This window comes from Lynx canadensis, chromosome A1 (genome assembly GCF_007474595.2).
Source record: "Lynx canadensis isolate LIC74 chromosome A1, mLynCan4.pri.v2, whole genome shotgun sequence".
Taxonomy (NCBI): Eukaryota; Metazoa; Chordata; class Mammalia; order Carnivora; family Felidae; genus Lynx; species Lynx canadensis.
This window is the reverse complement of record NC_044303.2, coordinates 198,817,221-198,839,184: the sequence shown is the minus strand read 5'-3', so window position 1 is coordinate 198,839,184 and position 21,964 is coordinate 198,817,221. Positions and strand designations below refer to the sequence as shown.

Here is a 21,964-nt window from a genome sequence, read left to right as displayed (position 1 = left end):
AGACTTCCAATTTTTATTTTTCTTGACTGTTATTTGTACTTGTCTGAGACCATCTGCCATTTTTCTAGGTGATCAAACACTTCCATAAAGTGGAACGAGCCTTGTTTTATACTTCAGGGTACCCTCCTTCAAGAATGTGAGTCATTTCGTTTCATGATCAAACCCCACCCTGTTTCACAAAGTGCATCAGCCGTTCATCAGAAATACTTGACCTTGAGAGATGCCCACCAACCCATGGACCCTTTCAACATCAAAGACTCACTAAGCCCCAGCCTAGACACCACCGGCGGTTATCTAAGCGCAGAACTCTGTAATCACTGCCTTGCAGAGGAGACAGCACCTAAACCATCCAAACAGATTACCTGTCAAGTTTCTAAAGTTTTCCAGAAAGGGAGGTAACACGATTTCTCATCGCAACTTGTTCCTTCCGTCTCCTACACACACATAATGAGTGAAATGCTGTCTTGCTTTCTGTGGTCTCCTGCACACTGGCTGTCAGTTGCTGTTCGCAGAGTTCTCTCTCTCCCTGTGACAACACCCGTGCCGGGCCTTGCTCCTAAGCCACCTGCACTTTCCCTCTCGTCCTTCGAAGGGAAGCCTCCTTGCCTCCCACGCTGGCTAAAAGCCCTCGGTGTGCCCTGGACGGGGAGGAGCAGGGGGTCACTCTTTACCTTTGCAGATACCAAACTCGTCACCAAAGTCATCTTCCTCACTGTAAAACTGACACCTGAGCCCCGGGCCACACTTGGCGCCGTCCATGCCGGAGACGGTGCGGTAGCAGGTTTCGCCCAGGCCCGCGGCGCACACCCGGCAGCAGCCGCAGTCGTCCAGCACTGTCCGCTTGCAGCCCAGGCTGCTTTTGCACTCGGCGCGGTCGCATCGCTCGGGGCAGTCGACCGCGTACTTGGGGCTCCAGGTCGTCGCCAGGTGCGCCGGTACCAGGAGCGTGGCTAGCAGCAAGAGGCTCTTCATGTTTCCCGCCGGCTCTGGCTCAGCTCCCTGCGGGCGGCGTGGTTCTCTGCTGGCGGGAAGCAGCTGTCCAAAGTGGTAGCCGAGCCTCTGCCTACACGTTTATGAGCTTTATACACTGGGTTGCCCGCATGCTTCCCCGTCATCAATTTCCTCAACCCAGCAGCAGCGCTGTCCTCTTGCCAGGCTCTCTTGTTTTAGTTTATGAAATCCAGGATGAAGGCTGGATTAACACGCCGCTGCCATCCAGGAATTGAAAAGCCCAAGCTGATGTCATCTGTTATGTTTAGATGGTTGTTTTGCATGAGCACTGAAAAACTCGCTCACATCCGTCTCGAGGGCTCAAGGACGTCTGTGAAGGGGGAATAAAGAAGGTTGCATACCTTCCTTCGGGACAGGAATTGTTCTGACACCGGCATATCACTTGGGCTGTGGCTTTGTCTCAGAGCCTCTGGAGTCAGGAGGAAAATGACATCGACGTGAATCATCAGGACGAAAGAAGCTCCTTTAAACAAAATAAATAAACATTTGGTATTTCCCCTCGGTAAACAGTTATGAGCTCACTTGGGAGAAGAAAGGGTTATATTGTGCCTTTTCAATACTTAGAAGAAAGGAAATATTTGGAAAGGGATTTTTTAAAGACCCCTCTCTTCCTTCCTCCCTCCCTTCCCCCCAAATGTTATCTCTAAAACAATTCATGGCACATATATCTAAGTTTATCATGGATGGAGCTGTATTTCTAGTAAGATGTGGAACTGCAGCTGAGAATTTTCTTTCAAAGTAATACGAAACCCACAAAAGAGGTACGATGCTGCTGGCGCTGTTTCTGGGTTCCTCAGTTCTGGAAAAACTTATCAGTTGGACTTCTGACCCAGAACTCCCTGGGGAGAGGGCTCATCCATCACCGAGTCTGGCTGTCCAATGACTGAGGCCATTCGGAGCTCTATCCCCTCACTCCTGGCATCTCCCAGAGCCCTCACTAAAAACCACCAAACAAGGCAGTCAGCCCAAGGAAACAAGCGAGCCAGCAGGGAAATCGGAACGTGGCCCAGAGAGGCAAGTCACGGGGAAGGGAAAACATTACCCCTCAGGAAACAGGGTCTTCAAGCAATGGAGGGTCACAGGGCCTAGGTCCCCCTGGGGAAGACAAAGCCGTCCTCTCACACCATCGGCAGGACCAGGGCCTCGTGAAGGAAGGGGGCTGGGCCAGAAAGAGCAAGGTGAGCGGAGAGAGCAGAGTTCTTATATCAGCCACACGTCGGGTCCCCAGCCCCACCCCCGACTTGTCAAAATAGGCACAAACCCGCCGTCATTCTAGCAACTACTCAACCAGTAAAGTTGATGGATGACTCTTGGTCTGTCCCCAATTAGCTATGGGCGAGCCCCAGGATCTCTCTCAGCCTCAGCCTCCTCTTTTGAGAGTCGACAGTGTTCTTTAGTCTAGTTGGTCTCCAGAATTCTTATCCCCATTAGAAGATGAGGCTGTGGCCACTGGATGTGACTTGCTGAGTAGCCTTCCAAAGCGCACTTCTAGGAAGGTGGAAGGAACCGAATCTGGAATGCGTCACGGAACTGAGGGGGTAGAAGACCAAGCAAGAGTCCCAGCTTCCAATTTCCAGATTTCCCATGCGATCCAATTTGACACATTCTATCGGCATCTCCCCAGAAGCAAACACACGCTTATCAGAGGCACAATCTGATTTATTGTTTTCAGCGGTGGGTAACATCCACTGAGGGCCCGGTGTGTGCCGATCGCCCGTTCTGAAACCGTTTACACGTATTAACTGACTTGCTCCTCACCACACCCTCATGAACTAGATACAGTCCTCGTGCCCTTTCCCTGAGTGGGGAAACGGAGTCAGAACGAGGTTAAATAATTTGCTCAGGTCCCCCTAATGTCCGAGGTAGAACCCGACCGGAGTCAGCCTAGTGTCGAAGGCGTGCGCTCGGTTGCCTGTTAAGCACAGTGGTGCTTCCGTGACTACTGTTCTGATGGCCTCCTTCACAACTTAGGGCTGACCTTGGAAAAGGTTACTGAACACCACTTTCTGAGCAAAGAGTGGTTAACTGCAATAACGGTTGATGATGGCATCTATTAGAGAAAACTTACCGTGTGTCAGACACCGTGTAGAGCGCTTTATAAGGAGTGCCACGTTGAATTTTCAAAGCAGCCTCAAGAGGTAGGGGCTATTCTTATCCCCACTTCAGAGGTGAGAAAACTGAGGCCTTGAGGGGTTACGTAACTTGTCCAGGGGCACAAAGTTAGCAAACGGTGAAGCCAGGACTCGAACCCTGAAACAGACTGTTTCTAGAGACTGGAATAAGGACTGCAAAATCAAACACATACAGGTACCAATCCAGTGACCTAAGCGGGTAAAGTGGTAAGATATGCCAGATGTACGTGAGAAGGAGGGGAGCTGCTCACCTGAGAGGGCATGCCCCCACTAAGGGAAGCAGTGCCTCCTCAAGAATGGCTGACTGCTTCCATGCTGGACTCTGAGCCCACTGGGCCGAAACTTCTATTTTTTTTTTTTTTTTAAGAGAAGCTGGAATCTAGACTTTTAAATGTAATGCCCTAATTTTTAAATGTCGGCCACTATTTCATTCAAATTACGAAACATTATATGCACCCTTATTTCTTTTTTTTTCCAAGTTTTATTGATTTTTTTTTTTTTTTTTTTTTTTTTTGAGAGAGGGAGCACATGAGCAGGGAGGGGCAGAAAGACAGAGGGAGAGAATCCCAGGCAGGCTCTGGGCTGTCAGCAACGAGCCCGACGTGGGGCTTGACACCACGAATTGTGAGATCATGACCTGAGCTGAAATCAAGAGTTGGATGCTTAACAGACTGAGCCACCCAGGCGCCCCTGCACCCTTATTTCTTATGGGCAGGATCCAGCCTGCCTATCACTTTGGTCTTGCTGTAAAGTTTGGATTCTGCCAGTGCTGGATTTGAATCTTTGCTCTGCCACTCACTACCTAAAAAGCTCAGAAACTGAGTTTAACATCTCTAAGCCTCCATTTTGTCATTGTGTACAGTGGGACCACCAGCTTCTTCACGGGGCTATTGTTAGGACCTATAAAACGGGATGGAAAATGTCTATCAAGTAGCACACATTCACGAAGTGATGGCTATTTTTCATTTTAAAAATATAATCATCATAGAGTTGGCAGTGAATAAAGAAAAATAGTCAAAGCATAAGAACTTCCTGGTCTTCTATGGAAATGTAAGGAAGAAACAATAGAAGCCTTGCAGAGGTCAATATCACAAGTGCTGAGGGAAGAAGAGGAGCTCATGGAACCCATGTTCTGCATTTCCAAAAACTGATAACACTTTCAGTGAAGGACAAGTAAACAGAGAGAAGATGTCAAGTTGAGAGTCCCAAATCCACAATAATAGTGAGCCTAAATGCATACCCAAAAGGGTGGAGAAAATATGCTCAGCAGAGTTCGTAAGCAGTGGAACTATCTCCACACGTAGTTTCTAACATCTCATTCTTGGGGAACGTTCCATTCCTTCCAAGACCCGACAAAAACTGTTTGTCCCAGCACAATCCCTATGGGATTTACATCTCATTGTATTTCTGGTCTTTCCCAACCAGGAACCCAGATCAACCACTCTTCTGAGGGAAGTTACCAATGGCCACACAGGGTTAGGAAATTGGAGCGTGAGTAAACAAACAACAACAAAAAATGGCAACTTTAATCTGCAACAAAACAAATTAAGGTGAAGGCAACGCAGTTGCTGATGAGGGCACGAGGCCCACCTGGGTTGGCTTGCCACGTGCTGGGGTTGGCAAGTCTCTAACCTTGCTCTGCCCTGCATCAGATGTCAGACCAAAGAGTGAGAAAGGCCAAAATCACATAAGCTTTCTACAACTGTGAAAAGGCAAGTTCATGTTATGGTGGGTCAAACCATACCATCTTGGGATTCAAAGCCTGTGGCCTTCTGCAATGGCGGCCAGAGAAACAATAAAACTGAGTATTCAACCCAGTACACCTTGCTCATTAAAAACCCCATCATGATTTTGTCCCTTAAACTTGGCATTATTCCAAGAAGGAAAATAAGCCTAGGTAATGTGCTCTGGCAATTTGTGTTTAATCCTGCACATTCTGATTGCTTGTAACCAAATACCCAGCATTTTTTTTTTTTTTTTTTTTCTGAATAGGCAAAGTGGGAAAGGCTCTGAAAGGATTCCAAACCCTCATGGTCAAGTCAAATTGTCCCATGTTTACTGTGCCTTCCTCACAAACCTCTTTACCAGATAGGTTTGTTTTTATTTAATCTTTTTTTTTTTTTTTTAAGTAATCTCTATGTCCAACGTGGGGCTCAAACCCATGACCCTGAGATGAAGTGTTGCATGCTCTACTGACCGAGCCAACCAGGCACCCCCAGATAGGCTTAATTCAAATTGAATTATAAAGGCAGACCTGAAGGCAAAATGTTCCAAGGGGCAAGTGGAGAAACTTAGGTGGATGAGACTTTGTTTTTAGTTTAGTTTTGGGTTTTGGTACCTTCTGAAAGTCTTTCTGCTTTGAACCAGCTGATGGCAATTTGCATGTGCCTAGCGCAAGGTGTAGCACGTAACTAGAGCTCAGTACTTAGTAAACATGTACACGTGACCAGTTGTTTCCCAAAATCATTTTCAGAGAGTAGTAAGTTAAAATGTGCACCCATGTTTCCCAGGGGAAGCAAAGTGAAACCCGCGTTCTTGAACAGGCTGAACTGAATTATAGAACCGGGTGCGTCTTTGGGGGAATGAGATAGAGGTTTCCAGGGATAGCAGAAGCAGCTGGGGATGGAACGGGGTCTGAGCAGAGTCCTGTTGTGTCAGCTCCTGCACAGCTGACCAACTTCTGTCCTCTTGGCTTTCCAGCCTTGGGTCTGGTAGCCCTGCATCCATCCCGAGACGTTCCTGGGAGCTCCTCTATTGCTGATAGAACCTGGTGAACCCATCTGCCAAACTGAGTTTCACGGCAGTCACAGGTCAGCTGTCACAGGCTCTGGGGACTCCTCCCAGAGCCTCCTGCGCTGGGAACAGCTTGCAGGAATTCTAGCTCGGCCACTACAAGCTGTGTCATCTTAGGCGAGTCACATGATGCACACCTTAGACCACCCCCCTCATCCCTCCTGTCTACCTCAGTAATTAGGTAAGAAGACCCAAAGGTATATCCTGGCTATGACTATCAAGAATCCAAAATTCTAAAGGTTTCATTCTTTAAAAATGATCTTATGTCTTGGAGCAAATGTTTTCCCCAAGGAAATACCATCTCTTCAGTTCTCCAAGTTTTCATTCCTAATAAAGACAATTTTAACAGTAAAGGGGGATTGGATGTTCCAGGCAATTTTTAAAAACTACACCTGCTCGGGGGCTCCTGGCTGACTCAGTCGGTAGAACATGCGACTCTTGATCTCAGGGTCATGAGTTCAAGCCCCACGTTGGGCATGGAGTCTACTTAAAGAATAAAACAAAACAAAACAAAAAACTACACCTGCTCAGGGGCTCCTGGCTGACTCAGTCAGTAGAACATGCGACTCTTGATCTCAGAGTCCTGAGTTCAAGCCCCACGTTGGGCATGGAGTCTACTTAAAACAAAACAAAACAAAAAACTACACCTGCTTTGAAAAGTAAAGTGACGTGCACCTGTTCTTGCCTGCATGGGGTCCTCTGATGTATCTTAGGGAGGAGATGAATTCTCTGGGCAGCTGGGAGGCAGTCGCAGTTGCTTACAGCAAACACTCCTGCAAGAATAATGAGTGTGGGGGAGTTTGAGAAGATAAAAACAAGATACCCACAATGCCTACTGCAAACATCAACCCTGGATGTCCGGGTGCCCTTCAGAGAGCTTTGCCGCCATATCCAGGGCTCTGCATCCCGTGGAGTTCCCCAAGGAAGCAGGCGGAAACTGGTTGTTTTTTAACCTTGACCAAATCTAGAAACCTCACCTTTGCATTCACACTTCCAGGAGGTTTTTGAGAGTGAGAAAGTTTAGACTTGGGAACATGGGAGGAGCTCTCACTACTTATCTGCCCTCTACTCTATCCCCCCATTCCCCCGATTCTGGTGGGCATGTTTTTCTAACAGCTAGCTCTCCTGGCTCTCATCCTGGCTATGACTATCAAGAATCCAAAATTCTAAAGGTTTGTTTCATGCTTTAAAAATGATCTTATGTCTTGGAGCAAATGTTTCCCCCAAAGAAATACCATCTCAAATCAAGGTTCTGAATCTATGAACTCATCTGCAAGAGATTCCAGTCATATAGTGTCCTTCCCTCTCCACACATAAAGCCACACCCAGAAGTACCAGGTGCTGTCCTGATACAAGACCACAGGCAGCATGAGTGGCAAAAGTAGCTCCCACCTTGGAACCAGAAGACCCAAGTGTGAGTCTGAGTTCCACTGTCAGTCCTGTATGAGACACCAACCAGCCTTCCTGACTCACGCAAAGTCATTTGTTTCAGCAAAATCTAAAAGATGGAAATCCTGCCCGCTCTCTCAAAGAGACAATGGGATCTCTCAAAGAGATCAGAGGGTGAGATAGATGGGGAAACAGGCTGTCCACTCTAAACAAGTATAAAACAGTAGGACTTATTCTAAAAGACAAATTACATACCATGAAAGAAAATGAGCCTGTGGCGATCTCTCTCAGGCCTCACCCTTTCCTCCATTCCCCTCACCTTCTGCAAGATGGCGTAATTTTTCATTCACGTAATTCACAGAACGACCGCTGAGCGTCTGCGTTCCCTGTTGGAAGACTTCACCTCCTCTCCCTGCAGCCTTCCTTGCCCCATCCTGGCATGGGGTGACTAGACAGCTCACAAACTGTGGGCCAAAAGAGGCTTTTTTTTTTGTTTTGTTCTGTTTTTTGTTTTTGTTTTTTAATTACCAGTTTCCTAAATAGCTAAAGAATTAGCTCAGGCGTTGGAAGTCATTTAGACATTGGAACTATTGACATAAGAGAACATAGGTTGAAAAAGTCGTGTTAGAAGTTAGTGCTAAGACGTTTGGAATTTTCACCCGGAATTTTGGAAGGACGGGGATTTCTGATTAACACACGAATCATAGGAAATGATTCTGCTACTTTGCTTCTCTAATAACATGGCACTTCCTTGGCCTAACCTTAAGCTGACCTCTTTTATAATGTAATAAAATATTAATCAGGACCACCCTCATCAGACTCACTGGAATTTGTCTGGTGATGAAGAGCCTTAGCCTTTACATGATACGCGGGTTGAATAAATAATTGAGTGATTTTTTTTAAAAGTTCAAGGTAAGCACCAGAAGATAAATAAGAAGTGTAACTTCCAAGCCCCTTATTTAGAATTTTTTAAACGAATTGGCAGTTTCAGACTCACTTTCTAATCTGGTGTTGAAATATCTTGGCTCTTTTCTTCCTGGAATCCTCCCAGTGAAGGGCCATGTTGTGACCTTCTTCTTCTTCTCCTCCCTCTCCCTCTCCCTCTCTTTCTCCCCCTCTCTCTCCCTCCTCTTCCTCCTTCTTCTTTTCCTCTTTCTTCTTCTTCTTCTTTCTTCTTCTTCTTCTTCTTCTTCTTCTTCTTCTTCTTCTTCTTCTCCTTCTTCCTTTCCTTTCCTTCTCCTTCTTAGCATCTTACTCTCTTTTGACTGACACAGACTTCATGAAGCCTCCAAGCCTACAACCTGAGAGCTTAATGCACATTGACGGTGCCTCAGACAGGGCTTGGGGCCGGGTGCATCAAAGTGCAGTTGCCCAGACCATGTGCATCAGAGTGTCCTGATGTCAAAATGGCACAGCCAGGTATTCCAGTTGGATGGGTCAGGGGTGGACTTAGGAATCAACTTTTTTTTTTTCTCGTTTATTTATTTTTGAGAGACAGAGAGAGGCAGAGCATGAACAAGGGAGGGGGAGAGAGAGAGAGATACAGAATCTGAAGCAGGCTCCAGGCTCTGAACTGTTTGTTAGCACAGAGCCTGGTGCGGGGCTCAAACCCACAAACTGCGAGACCATGACCTGAGCTGAAGTCAGATGTCCAACCGACTGGGCCACCTAGGTGCCCCAGGAATCAACATTTTTTTTTAATTTTTTTTTAATGTGTATTTATTTTTGAGACAGAGAGAGACAGAGCATGAACGAGGGAGGGTCAGAGAGAGGGAGACACAGAATCTGAAACAGGCTCCAGGCTCCGAGCTGTCAGCACAGAGCCTGACGCGGGGCTCAAACTCACGGACCGCGAGATCATGACCTGAGCCGAAGTCGGCCGCTTAACCGACTGAGCCACCCAGGCGCCCCAGGAATCAACATTTTTAACAAGACACTCGATTCTGACAAACTTAAAAATTTCAGAAACCTCTAGACCAATGGTTTCTCCCAGGCACATGTCAGCAGAATTAGTACTTAATCCTTGGTCTGGAGATCTCTGATAGACAAAGCCTGTCTCTGAGGGGTTGACCTAGAATTTTTTAACTATATAATACACTTACAAAATTTTTAGCATATTTTTCTCATTCTGAGACACACATTTTCTTTCACATGTTAACATCACTGAAGTTGGAATTCTGCCATTATGATGTAAGTCATTGCCTACGTGTACACATCAAAACTTGGAAGACGTGTGCCAGTTACTTGGAAGAGAACCTCAGACAGTAGCAGGGTTGGCTTCTAAGTCATGCTGCATTACTGATGATCTTAATGGCCCAGAGCCTATACTCTCTGAAAAAGACGTGATACTGATGTGTGATTCAGAAGGACCAGACACGAATTTAGAGTCATTTAGAAATATTTTAACCACTTAATTGAATTTATATTTTTCTTCCTATGAATGTTCAAAAGTTCTAAATGATGGAAATCTATACCCAAATAACCCCCTATGAGTGCTTTCAATAAATACAAACACTATTTGTAAAGCACAAATTACAAATTCCCGAGATATAAAAGCATTATGTAAGAGTTTCACGGGAAGAATATTTTTCCCTTAATGACATACAAAAAAATAATGGCCTTCTTATACTGATAACGTCTTGGATTCAGTGAGATATAGTAGTTTCCAAATAAATAGACCTGCTTTTACTTTTGTTGACTCACCGCCAACAGTTTGCTTAGCAAATGTTGTTACCAAACTTTAATCCACTACAACTTTGCATGATGGAACTGAACACCTAACTCTCGCAAGCTGCCTGACATTGATCAGACTAGAGGTATTTTAGGGTGAAATACATGTGCTGTACATATACGTATATGTGTGTACACATATGTACATATCTACATGTTTGTATATGTGTGTGCCCACATATGAGATCCATGTGCCCAAGTTTAATATCCTACTTTCAGTTCCAAAGTGCACAAATACACCCAGCTCACATTTCTAATGGTGGATCGTGAACCTGTTGCACACATTACCACTTTAGACAACATGCTGAGCCTGGCTCCTTTGTAAATATACCTAGGAAGTACTCACTGAATAAAACACCAAACAATGTCTCCGTGAATGAAAGGAATCCAACGCACTTTCAGCTTTCTGTAGATTTTCAAAGTGTTCTCAGGATGGCAAATCAAAATTTTAACCTATATGTGGTCTAGTCTACAAAGCTGGTTTGTAAGGGATCAGCACATATTATAATGGATAAGTTGATGAGCACTGACCCATGCTAATTTTTCAGTATTAATGCCTTCATTTCATGAACTTAAAATTATGGAACTTCAAATAAGGCCATAAATGATCACCTTTCAAGCATCCCATACCCAGACAAGAGCCTATATTGAAAACAAGAAATTGTAGGGTATCTGATCCTCCCAGGGACTAGCTGATGGGCACTTTTGAAGGGACCTTCGAGGAAACCAGTTAGTAAAGCTGTTTGAAAAGGGGACAACGTGTGTGGCACACTTGCCATGATAACCTCTTCCTAACTGGCTAACACACACACACACAACCCACACAACAGCAGCAACAGCAAGAACGGTGAGGCACCCACCCTGTTGAACAATCCTACATGGTGAGTCTTTAATATCGTGCACTTGCAGTTGGAAAGCTACACAAAGCCCCTGCAGAAAGACATGCTTCTCTTTCGAGGGGGAAGGTACATCATCAGAGCACTTGACATTCAATTAGAAGAGTCCAAGTCTTCGAAATGCAAAGTAATGCTTTCCTCCACATATAGTCCCACTGCCAGGGCAATTAGCATGAACAGGCAATCAAAGACCCGTAGTACCTGAAAGGAGGAGGAGTGGGTAGAAGCAATAAACGTGGCACCAGAAAGCTTCTTAGGCCCTAAATACACCAGAGCTCTGAGCTTAGATCCGGAAAAAGTCTGGCTGAAGAAGTGGTTCAGGTTAAGTTGCTTACTCAGCTACTAAGGAAACCAGAGTTAGGAAACACTTAATACCTCTGAATTTTATTATTTACTTTTTAAGTAAATATATTTTTTAAACTTTTTAGTTTTAAAAAATCTTGCCCTGTAATAGACATACAACATTAGTATTTATAGGTTAATAAGTGACTAAATGTTCTCTTCATCAGAAACAAAAATGACCAGGTTGTAGGCCAATGAGTCCGCAGTCAATGACCAATATGGCCTAGGCTGGCCCCTCCATCCACCCGCTTAACTTCCTTTTCTCCATCCATCAAAATACTTTGTCCCTCGAGGCTGAGATGCCAGGGGCTGTGTGCTGCCCTGGCCGATCTCCTCCCCGATCCCTCACCCACCTTGGCATCTCTACACTTCTAGCCCTGCCCTTTACATCCAGGGGGCCACCCAGTTCCTGTGAGCAGAAATCATTTTATGATTATTGCCGTGGTCTTCACAGTGCTTGGCTCAGGTTCTGCGCGTCCAACGGGGTCAAGAAAAGGCAAAGCCTCTGAGAAGAAATAAGCAAGCTTCAGAGACAGCCTCACAAACCCCAGCTCCTCAAGTGATACTGAAGGGGATGGACCTCCCCCCCCCCCCCGCCCCCGCGTCCTCCCGCCCTGCCCGCGGCCTCGAGGAGCCATGTTTTAAGGAGCGTGCTCTCACTTCCCCCTCTTATAAAATGAACAGGCCGGAAGCAGTGCCTGCGAGACATCACTGGCCCGTTAGTGGGAACATCGATCAGATCACTTTCTTTCTACCCTGTGCCTGCGGCCTCCGCCGCCCCCTCCAGCACCAAGCCCGCTACTCCCTGTGACTCCTCACTCCTCTGTCAGGAAGTAAAGGGTGGAAGCAGCAAATTTATTTCACCATATGCAGTAGTGGCTAAGGACATCCATTTTGGGAGCCAGGCCACTTGAGTGCCAATCCTGACTGTACAACTTACTAACACTACAAACTGAGCCCAGAATTTAAATCTATGAGCCTTGATGTCCCCAGGCGCAGAAACACACAAGAATGTGGGTCACAGGGTGGAACTGCCACACGGAGCCCAGTTCCTGGCAAGCAGTGAGCGCTCAAAATGGGTTAATAACACGGTGACCTTGGGCTGGGGCTCTACCAGATGTCTCCTCCTGCCATGGATCTCCGTGACCCCATGATTCCTGGTCTCAGAGCACCCAACTGGATGTACACAATGGAAAAAGAGGGGAGAGAGAAGGTCCCCAGGAAGTGACAGATGCTCAGGCTGTATGGCAACCCACTAGCCTGTCTGATGCCATTTATTTACTGGGGGGAACAGGTGTGGATGAAGCTTAATTTTTATAGTAAAAAGTCAGTTTAGCCCCAAAGTGTTAAAGCGGTTTATTTTTGTAGGCATGGCCTCGTACATGTAGAAAGAGCTCAGCATTGGTCCGGGGTTTGGGGAGGGTGGGGGGTGGGCTCTGGGGTCCGCAGAATACAGCTGCAAGGCTGAAGGTCAAGGCGGCTAGGAGCGGGCTTTATTTATCACAGTCTGAAGTTTCCAGGGGAGCAGAACAACCAGACTGCATGAGATGAGTCATCCCAACTCCCAGGATCAGAGAAGTCACAGAGGATCAAAGAACAGATGAGCCTTCCAGCTCCTGCCCCTCTCAAACCAAAAGACGACTGTCAGAGGGCTCGCTCTAATCTGTTCCAACTAATTTTCAGGGATTGAGTTGAGAGGAGGAGTCAACAGGAGATTTAGTTGCTCTAAGCACTTGGATCCCTGACAAAGTGGACTTCAGCAGAATAAGGAGAAGCGACGTTTTTCTTAACAACAAAATGTATGGAAGTCGAACCCTTCCTTGTGATGAAGAGATTAAAGACATAACTGAGCAGTGGGTCAAGCCATCAAAAATAAATGCAGATGGCATTGAGCAACTCGCAGTGCACCACAAATAAACGTTACTTATTTATTTGAGGACGCTTATGTAACTGTTTTCAAAGGGCACATGTATTTTGCTTTCCTGTTTAATTCTTTGTCCCAATATGATGTCTGCCCACCAGCCACAGGTCAGGTGCCAGAGTAATGTCACACATACTGGGTCACGACATTCAGTATCCACCCCATGGATCACCTCGCTTTGCAAAGCAATGTAGATGAGCTTTGCACAGTCATCTTGGCCTCATGAGTGGGTATGCAGTTGTTTAAAAAAGATTTTGGCTGAACTGCTGGGAACAAGGGGACTCTCCACGTCTGCTGTGGGAGCCTTGCTGCCACCCACACTACCCTGTCGGTTCCTGCCTGGGTTTCTTGTAAACAAGGGCAACTGGCAAAGAAGTACACATGCACCAGATCTGACAGAGCAGAGTTCACTGGGGAGACGAGATCACGTTCCCTGTGGCCCATCCTAGAGCAGTGCACCAAGAGCCAGACAGGTCTATACCCTGGGCTGCGTGATTTGGGACCACCAGCTTCTCACCTGGCGTCATCAGAGGCTGCACACACGAGTAACGAGACATGTCAGTTCCTCAACTCAGGCATCTGTGCTTGGGGAGAGACCGGTCTTTCCTGGCTGAGGACCGAGATGCCACAAGCCAGCTGCAGAATTTCCTTAGAAGCATTGGTGGTTGGGGAAGCCTCAGCCCCTCTCCTGGCATGATCATGGGCTGACCAGGACTAACTGCTCTAAGCACTGGGGCATCCAAGTGTCCACGGAGAGGCCAGCCTGCTCACCTTTAACAAGTGAACACTTCTCTCTAGCATGTGTAAGCTGCTTCATATAGTCACACACCTGTTACCTACTCTGCCCCCCTGGGGCCCTGTCTATGGACCGTCTGAGCACAAAGGACAGATTTTTAAGGTACTAGGTGGCTTTCCACCGTTTGTCCCACCCACCCCAAATCTAGTCTCTGCCTCTTTCTTCTGTGTTTCATGCCCTCCATGGTCTACCTCACCCAGTTTCTGTTGGGTTGAGTTGCCTTCCAGTTTCTGTTGGGTTGATCAGAGGAGGAGAGAAGGTTTTGGCTTTCTTCCCTACTCCTTCCCTGCTCTGGCCTGCCTTTATGGTGGGGGCTGTGTCCTTCCATGCTTACAGCTCCGGTTGGGCACCTTCCTCCACAGCTGAGATCTCATGGACCACCAGAAGTCGCAGGGGCTCCCTGCTGTTGCGTCCTTGCACGATCAAGTCCTTTGCCTTCCCCACACATCTGTGAGTAGTCCCTTCATGAAAGTCTCTTCATTTGAACCACCCGAGTCACATTCTGTTTCCTGCCAGGATCTGATCGAAACAGTATCTTTCAGCAATAATATCCTGTGATTTTCACACTTGTGGTCCAAACAGACATAAATATGCTTTGTTGAAACAACATCCTGAAAGATAGGCACCATACATTATGGGCACCAGAATTAGGACTTCTGATTCAGGTGGATAAGTAACTCCACATAGGCTATTTCTTTAACTCAGAACTTTAAACTATAAAAGGATCTGTTGATAATGGTTAAGTCCAATTATGTTGTTTACTAAGCAGTTACCTTGAAAATCACATATATGAATATATATATATATATATGTATGTATGTATCTCAACTAAATAGTATTATTGCTAAGTGTTCAAGCTTAAACTTTGTGTTTACTAATGTATTGGAGAAAACAATAAACCCTGTCATATACTTATCTGAACTGTCCCTTGTCTCCTACTAGCATTGTCCATATTCAGATAATCCTTTTGTGTATGTTCCATGTTGACCTTGTTTTGTGCCCAGGACTCGATTCTCTGTCTAGGAAATGAATGTCAGCAAAGACTAAGCCTTCACTGCTAAATGATTATGGAGTCTTGGCTTCGTTCTGATGCATTTGGCAAAATTCTGGCTTCCTACTTCTTATATTCCTTGTTTTCCCATTGGAACCGAAATCTTGTATTTAATAAGTTAAAAATATAGTTCTGGATGCCAATTGTTGACAGTGGTAATTATTAGTAGTTTAAAACTTGAGTATGAAGAGATTTTCCCCCAGAAAATTCTTTTTTTAAGATAAAATAATAGATATACCGTATGTTGGTTTTGACCAAGAGATTTTATATCCATTTTTTTTTTTTTTTGTAATCCTTCTCTTCAAGAGGATTGGTCATTTGGATGCACATGACCTTTCTCATTACTGGTCTCTTCTTTCTGTGGATCTCTCCTGACACCTTCACAAAATGAAAGCCTAAAGAGCAAACAGTGAACACTGTTCTAGATGTCTGGGATGGAAAGGGGACTGGTCTGCTAAGAGAGTTTTTATTCTTCCCTGAACTATGAATCATTAAAAGCCTCCTCATCTCATAGAATACTAAGCACCATGATTTAGATCCCACACCAAGCATCCTAGGCTTCGGTTGAGTTGGTGTCTTTGAATCTTTCAGTAGGTGCTGTGATCTGCTGGCCTGGATCCTGTCAAGTGAGTCACAAGGACACTTTTCTAAGACTTCTGACTGCATGAGACTTTGTCCTTACAGCAGGTGTCTGGAAATTAGTAAAACAAGGGCAGTGTCACTCAGAGAAGGGCCTTCTTCTTTAATGCCGTGCTATCCCACTGCCCAGTTTCCTCTATAATTGCTATGTATTACCTGGAAATGGCTTTTCTGTGTGTGTGACTACAGTCCCTGAATCGGAAGCCCATAGTTCCTGGGACCTCACTCTTCACCTTCTTGCTTTTTCAGAGAAGCATTCAAAATTCATTCTAGTGAGAAGAGTACTCTCTGGTTGAAATCCGAACTTTAAAATATTTCTCTGGCCACCTCCCGCACAACCTACACACACACTGGGCAGAAACACATGTGCCTTAACACTTCTAGTTGTAATAACAGTTATAGACATCTCAGCATTGGCAGTTCAGGGGCCTCTGTCTTATTGGTTTCCCAATAATATGCAAAAACAAAATCTGTCCAGAGCCAACCCGTTACTTACCCAGAGTAGCTGATGCCAATGTGGTGTGACTTAAGCACAGCAAGGCATATCTCTACCCAAACCTTCTTCATTCCTGCCACCATCCCTGACAGCCCATCATTAAAGATGTTGCCTCTGAATGTGTACAGTTTATTATTATTACTTAAGAAACATTAAATAAAATGAGAACACGCTACAAAGAGGCAACACCTTAAAATATTTTTGAGCTGTGAGATGTTGGCAGGTATTTGCTGACTATAAATCCTTATGGATGAGGATCGTTAAGAGAAATGACAATACTGACAGTGGAGGTGGAAGGGTCCCCATGGTCAATTTTACCTTCTTTGGAATTTGGCCTTCACCAGTTCTGAGAGTTGTTTGGTTTTTGGTGTTTTTCTGTGTGTGTGTGTGTGTGTGTGTGTGTGTACAGTTTGGCAAATTTCAGAACTAAAAGACATATTCAAACTTTGTTTATTAGGAGATAAATGAGTAGAAGTGGATTTTGAAACATGTTCTTTCCTGTTGACACATGTTCAAAGAATGTCTGGAGGAAATACTAAATTAAAGTACAGACTGATTCAACTATTGGCATCAAATCCCTTACAATGTAATATGGTTGCTATCTTGAATATGAGGGAAAAGAAAAAGAAGCTTCCCAACGTTGTAATTTTGTGGATGAGAACAATGAAAATCTTAATTTAGAATCTATTTTATGTTATTTTGATTTTAGCACTATGAACTCCCTTGGAGACATTTACTCAAAATGGCTCTATTCTATTCCTTGTTCCTGATATTACTGATATAAAGAGTATAGGGAGGACAAAAGCTTTAATATTTCAAATATGGAGTTAGCAACTATAACTACTCACTTATGAATATTCCTTCTTAGATAAATTCTGAGTCTTCTTCCTAAAAAGTCAGGAAAAGTAATCAACAGGTAACAAGTTATAAAATCTTGACTAAACACATTACTTGGCACAACCGTCCATCTGTTCATTTGTTCACTTAGCAAGTCTGTAGAGTGTGCATTGTTCTCTGTGGGGAGTGGAGCAAGACACTGAGATATAAATTCCCTTCTGCTCATTCCCACCTTGCCAACAGAACCCCTAATTTGTGGGAGGGAAATGTGCCTGCGTGCTTCCGGGAAAGGCGTGGCATCCTAAAATACACCTGCAGGAAATGCTGTGTACTTTAATCTTCCCTTTAACCTTGTACCCAAAAGGGACGCCTGGGGTCATGGGGTTAGTGAACACAAGGACTGAGGATGCACACTTGAGTCTTGATAGTAACATTGAACTCCTGAATTAATCAACCTTGGCGCTGTCCTACCCCTGAGCTTCTTGTTATATGAGAAAGTGAATTTCCTTGTTGTTTAAGTCCCTCTGGGATGAGATTTATGCTACTTGCAACTGAAATCCTTTCTCGCTGGTACCAAGGGCATAGACACAGTTCTCAAGAAGCTAACGATCTCAGATGAATATGCTGGATATGATAAATATAATAATATCAAGCCAGATGTGAAATATTAAGTCTAAGCCTTCCTCTTGCTTTTGGAAGAGGGAAAAACACTTCCACTTGGAATGATCAGGAAACGCAGCATGTGGAAGAGAGCAGGAGAGGCTACAGGAGAGCCATAGAAGAAAAAGCTGTTGAAGCAATATTATAAAGAGAGGTCAAGGTGGAAGACTGAAGACGTGCACTCTTTTCCATCATGAGTTCTATAGAATTCAGGTGTCCTGAGACATTCTGTAAAAAAAATGTTCTGTGGCAAAGTAAGTTTGAGAAACTGAACATTCTCTAGTTCTACATATCGCCCTGGGTTTGAACAATGCACATTACCATTTAAAGGCTAAAAGAAGTCCTAAAGACCAGAACTACACTTAATTTTGTTGAATTGCCTATTTGTTGCGGAAGCTGCTTGGACAACAGAATGCTTTTTGCTTCAGGACAACTGCATCGTCGCACCTATGGCTAGTGCTATGGGTACACACTCTGGAAAAGGCTGGGCTGAAGAGAGTAGAGAGACTTCGAGAAAGAAGTTGGAGAACAGGAAGAGGAAGTGGCAGTAAAGAGACGCATAGTGATCAAAGCGGTGAAAAATATAAAGACAGGGTATCAGGAGTCAGGGATAGAGGATGCTTCAAGGAAAAGATGGTCAGCAGAGTAAAAGGATGCAAAGAAATCAAAAAGAATGAGGACTGAGAAAAGCCAACAAGAGTCACTGAAAATACGTTTCACTAGTGAAGTGAGAAATAAAACCAATTTGTCAGGATGACAAGAGACAGTGAGAAATTGATTCGGAAAGAAAGAAGGAAAGAAAAGGAGTAATTAACTGAGGAGCGAACATGTTCAAGTGAATATCTTTCATGAATGGATAGGTCTGTGTAAGCTCATAAACAAAATTAATGTAGGGATGGATGGATGGTGGATGGACGGTTGAATATTGAAGGAATGAGCTAGTGAACAAGTAGAAATTCAAGTTGCTGTATGAAGAATAATTAAAAGATAAAGTCCCCAGGAGATGGGGTAAAGAATAGAGGTGTCCCTCTACAGAGGTATTCCCACTTGACCAGGAAGAAAAGAGAATGAGTTAAAGGGACAGATTCTCCTTCAACTTCTTCTGAAGCACAAGGTAGCACGATGGAATCTAGTAAAGTGGGAAATGGGGTCCTGGGGAAGATGAAGAAGGCATGGAAAGGGTATTGTGTCCTGTGGCCTGTGACCTAGAGAATGGATAAGAGATGAGGGAAAGACTTTCTAGAGTGCAGTGAACACCCTGCTCTTAAGTTGATGGGGTAGACCACTCGGGGACCATGTTTTCTGCATCAGCACTCTTTAAGCTAGCATCTGAGAAAGCAAACGGTAAGGGGGCCATGGAGTTGGGCAGTTCCACAGTAGAAAGTTAAGAGAGTAGAGAAACCTGGAGTTGATATATGGGCCTTGTTAGCATGACTGTCTTGTCTAGACTGAAAAGAGTTCAGGCGTGTGTAGAAGAGAGCTAGTGGACATGGCCACATTGCAAGAAGGTCAGTGATTCAAAATTCTGGTGAGAATAGAATGTATTTTGGACTTTGGAGAGAAGAAGAGGTGAACTAAGGAATCAGTAGAAGGAAAGACGATTTACAGTTCAAGATCTAAAAGAAATATCACAATTACACCATTGCTAAAAATCCATCAACTGACCTGTCAACCTTGAGAATTTAGTAGATTCTGCTTTTGTTGACTTCTCTCTTCTTAGCCCAGTGGTCTTTTCATCAGTACATGCTATTGTTGTTATGCTGTTAGCATATCAAACTTATACTTACTAAGCTTTCAAAAACTGTGCAATGTGCTTTATTTTTTATCCTATAATCACCAAGATTTTAAAATATAATTTTAAATAATTACTTAAAATATTATTGATAGGTCCCTATTGAAGACACCTAACTAAAGTATTATTTTATTTGTGTATATATATATATATATTTATTTATTTAATTTGTTAATGTTTATTTATTTTTGAGAGAGAGAGAGAAGGAGAGAGAGAATCCCAAGCAGGCACCATGCTGGCATCACAGAGTCCGACATGAGGTTCAAACTTACAAACTGTGAGATCATGACCTGAGTTGAAATCAAGAGTCAGATGCTTAATTGATTGAGCCACCACCCAGGCACTCTTTGTATTTATATTGATTTGCTCACCAACTGAACCCACTTATTACTACTCTTATCTTTTTTGATTGATCTGTAAGACAACTTCATATACTAAAGATATTATTGGGGGGGATGTTTTTCGATACAAATGACAAACATTTTGGAATGTCTTTGGATGTTACCTATCGTTTCCCTTACGTAAGTCATAAAACTTTTTACACTCTAACATTGATGGTCCTTTGTACGTTCCTCTCTCAAACGGTATTTTAAATCTGCATTTCACTTAGGTTTATAACTATTTCAGTTTTTCATAGACAGTCTTTGATCCACCTGGAATTTGTGAGAAAGAATAGGATAGGGAATCAGTGATAGTCAGGGCAGGAGATGGAGAAGTTCAAGAGCACGTGTGTGTGTGCATGAGTGTTGTTTGGTCAGCCACCAACCTTTGGTAAGAGTATTGCTATCATACTTAGAACTAGTGTATGTGACAATTTCTACTTGACCTCATCTAAACGAAACAATTGATTTTTCTGAGTTCCAGCTAGGCCAAGGCATTGTTTCTCTCATTAACAAATCTGATCATCCCCTTTTAAATACCTACCATTTTGTCTGTTGTGACTTTATTTATTTTATGAAACCCTTGTGATTAGTTCCAACAACTGACTTGCTTTGAAAATAATAACACAAGCCCTTTTTAAAGATCTGTTTCAGTCGTAGAAGGATGATATATTTGGCTTGGGACACACCACAGTATCTGAGATGTTCAAATATAAATGGACGTGTTCTTCCGTCCTCAGATGATTGTTTCCATCTTTCTCTTCCATGTTTATTTCCTTCCCTTCCCTTCCCTTCCTGCTTCCACCTTTCTTCTGATTTTTATCACCTGGCTCTTTCCTTGACTTGACCTACATACCGACCCAAGTTTTTTCCCTAAAACCCCACCAGGCTCAAAAGTCCTCAATTCCTCTGTGCAAGGCCAGTGTCCCCACAGGCCTGGTGCCGGGAAGAGAGGTCAGGGCTACAAACCTTCCTTTGGCAGTCATCCCTGGTGAAAGGATTTTCACATGTGTAAATCTTTTAGGACAAAGATTGCAGACAGTGTGAGTGCAAGATTTTCTGGATCTGCATCAGGTCCAGGACATCACAGGGACCACCCCATGTGGAACTTTCTTCATGTCTCCCATAACATTTCAGCTCAGTGAAAATGAACCTCAAAAGCCACCCTGAAGAAGAAAAGAAAAAGAGATGTCACAGAAGGGCAGCTTGTGGCCTGGAGACCCAGCTGAGATAAGTAAGGACAGTGTCAGGGAGGCTGGGTGGTTCAGTCAGTTAAGCAGCCAACTCTTGGTTTTGGCTCAGATCATGATCTCGATGTTTCGTGAGTTCAAGCCCTGCATCGGGCTCTGCCCTGGCAGCATGGAGCCTGCTTGGGATTTTCTCTCTCTGTCTCTGTCTCTGTCTCTGTCTCTCTCTCTCTGCCCCTCCCCCACTCCCCACTCACACTGTCTCTGTCTCTCTCTCAAAAAAAAAAAAAAAAGAAAGAAAGAAAGAAAGAGAAAAGAAGATAAAAAAGAAAACAAAAAGAAAGTAAAGACAGTGTCTGACCAGGCAGCCAGCTCCAGGAGCACTAGGAGCCCCCTCTGCCATTGTCAAGTGTTTTCCTGTGGTTGCTCTTTATGCCAAGATCTTGTATTTACCCACTGCCCTTCTCATCCCCTGCCGTTGTTCGTTGTTCCATAGCTGACTTGGAATTAAGGGAGGAGGAGGTGAAAGGCCTACTGTGTTACTTCACTCAGCAGTGGTGGGTAGGAAATATATTCATGTTTGAGAAAGGAAGGTGATTCAGAGGCAAAATATGTTTTGATGAAAAGTTAAGATGGAGGAAGGCATGATAAATTTCCTACCATCCCACTCTCCCACCCCACTACCGCTCCACCAAGGGGAGGTCTCTGAAGGTTTTAAGTAGCTTAGGAAAAACCAGTGCTGCACATGCTGCAACCCAGGTCACCCAGTTTCTCTGTCAAAGAGAAACAGTTGACTACTGAGACCACTGAAAAACCTCTGCCCTTGAGGTTCAGGCCAAAGCCCCAGCCCAGGTCTGAGTCAAGGGGTACTTTGCTTTCCTTAGTGGTTCTGCTCAAGCTCATTTATTTTAA

At 44.4% G+C, this 21,964-nt stretch overlaps 1 protein-coding gene across 2 annotated transcripts in view; it reads right to left on the bottom strand.

Moving 5' to 3' along the window:
* The window catches only part of ESM1 (endothelial cell specific molecule 1), a 47,153-nt gene that overhangs the window by 6,922 nt on the left and 18,267 nt on the right, over positions 1–21,964 (bottom strand). The window contains exons 1-2 of one of the 2 annotated variants that reach the window (XM_030329936.1): positions 3,080–3,479; positions 672–1,474 (exon numbers count right to left, since the gene is read on the bottom strand). In XM_030329936.1, the coding sequence (XP_030185796.1) occupies positions 672–972 (301 nt within the window). In that variant the 5' untranslated portion in view covers positions 973–1,474; positions 3,080–3,479. Of the gene's footprint in view, positions 1–671; positions 1,475–3,079; positions 3,480–21,964 lie in introns of those variants that run through there. The other variant, XM_030329913.2, reaches the window with a different exon arrangement.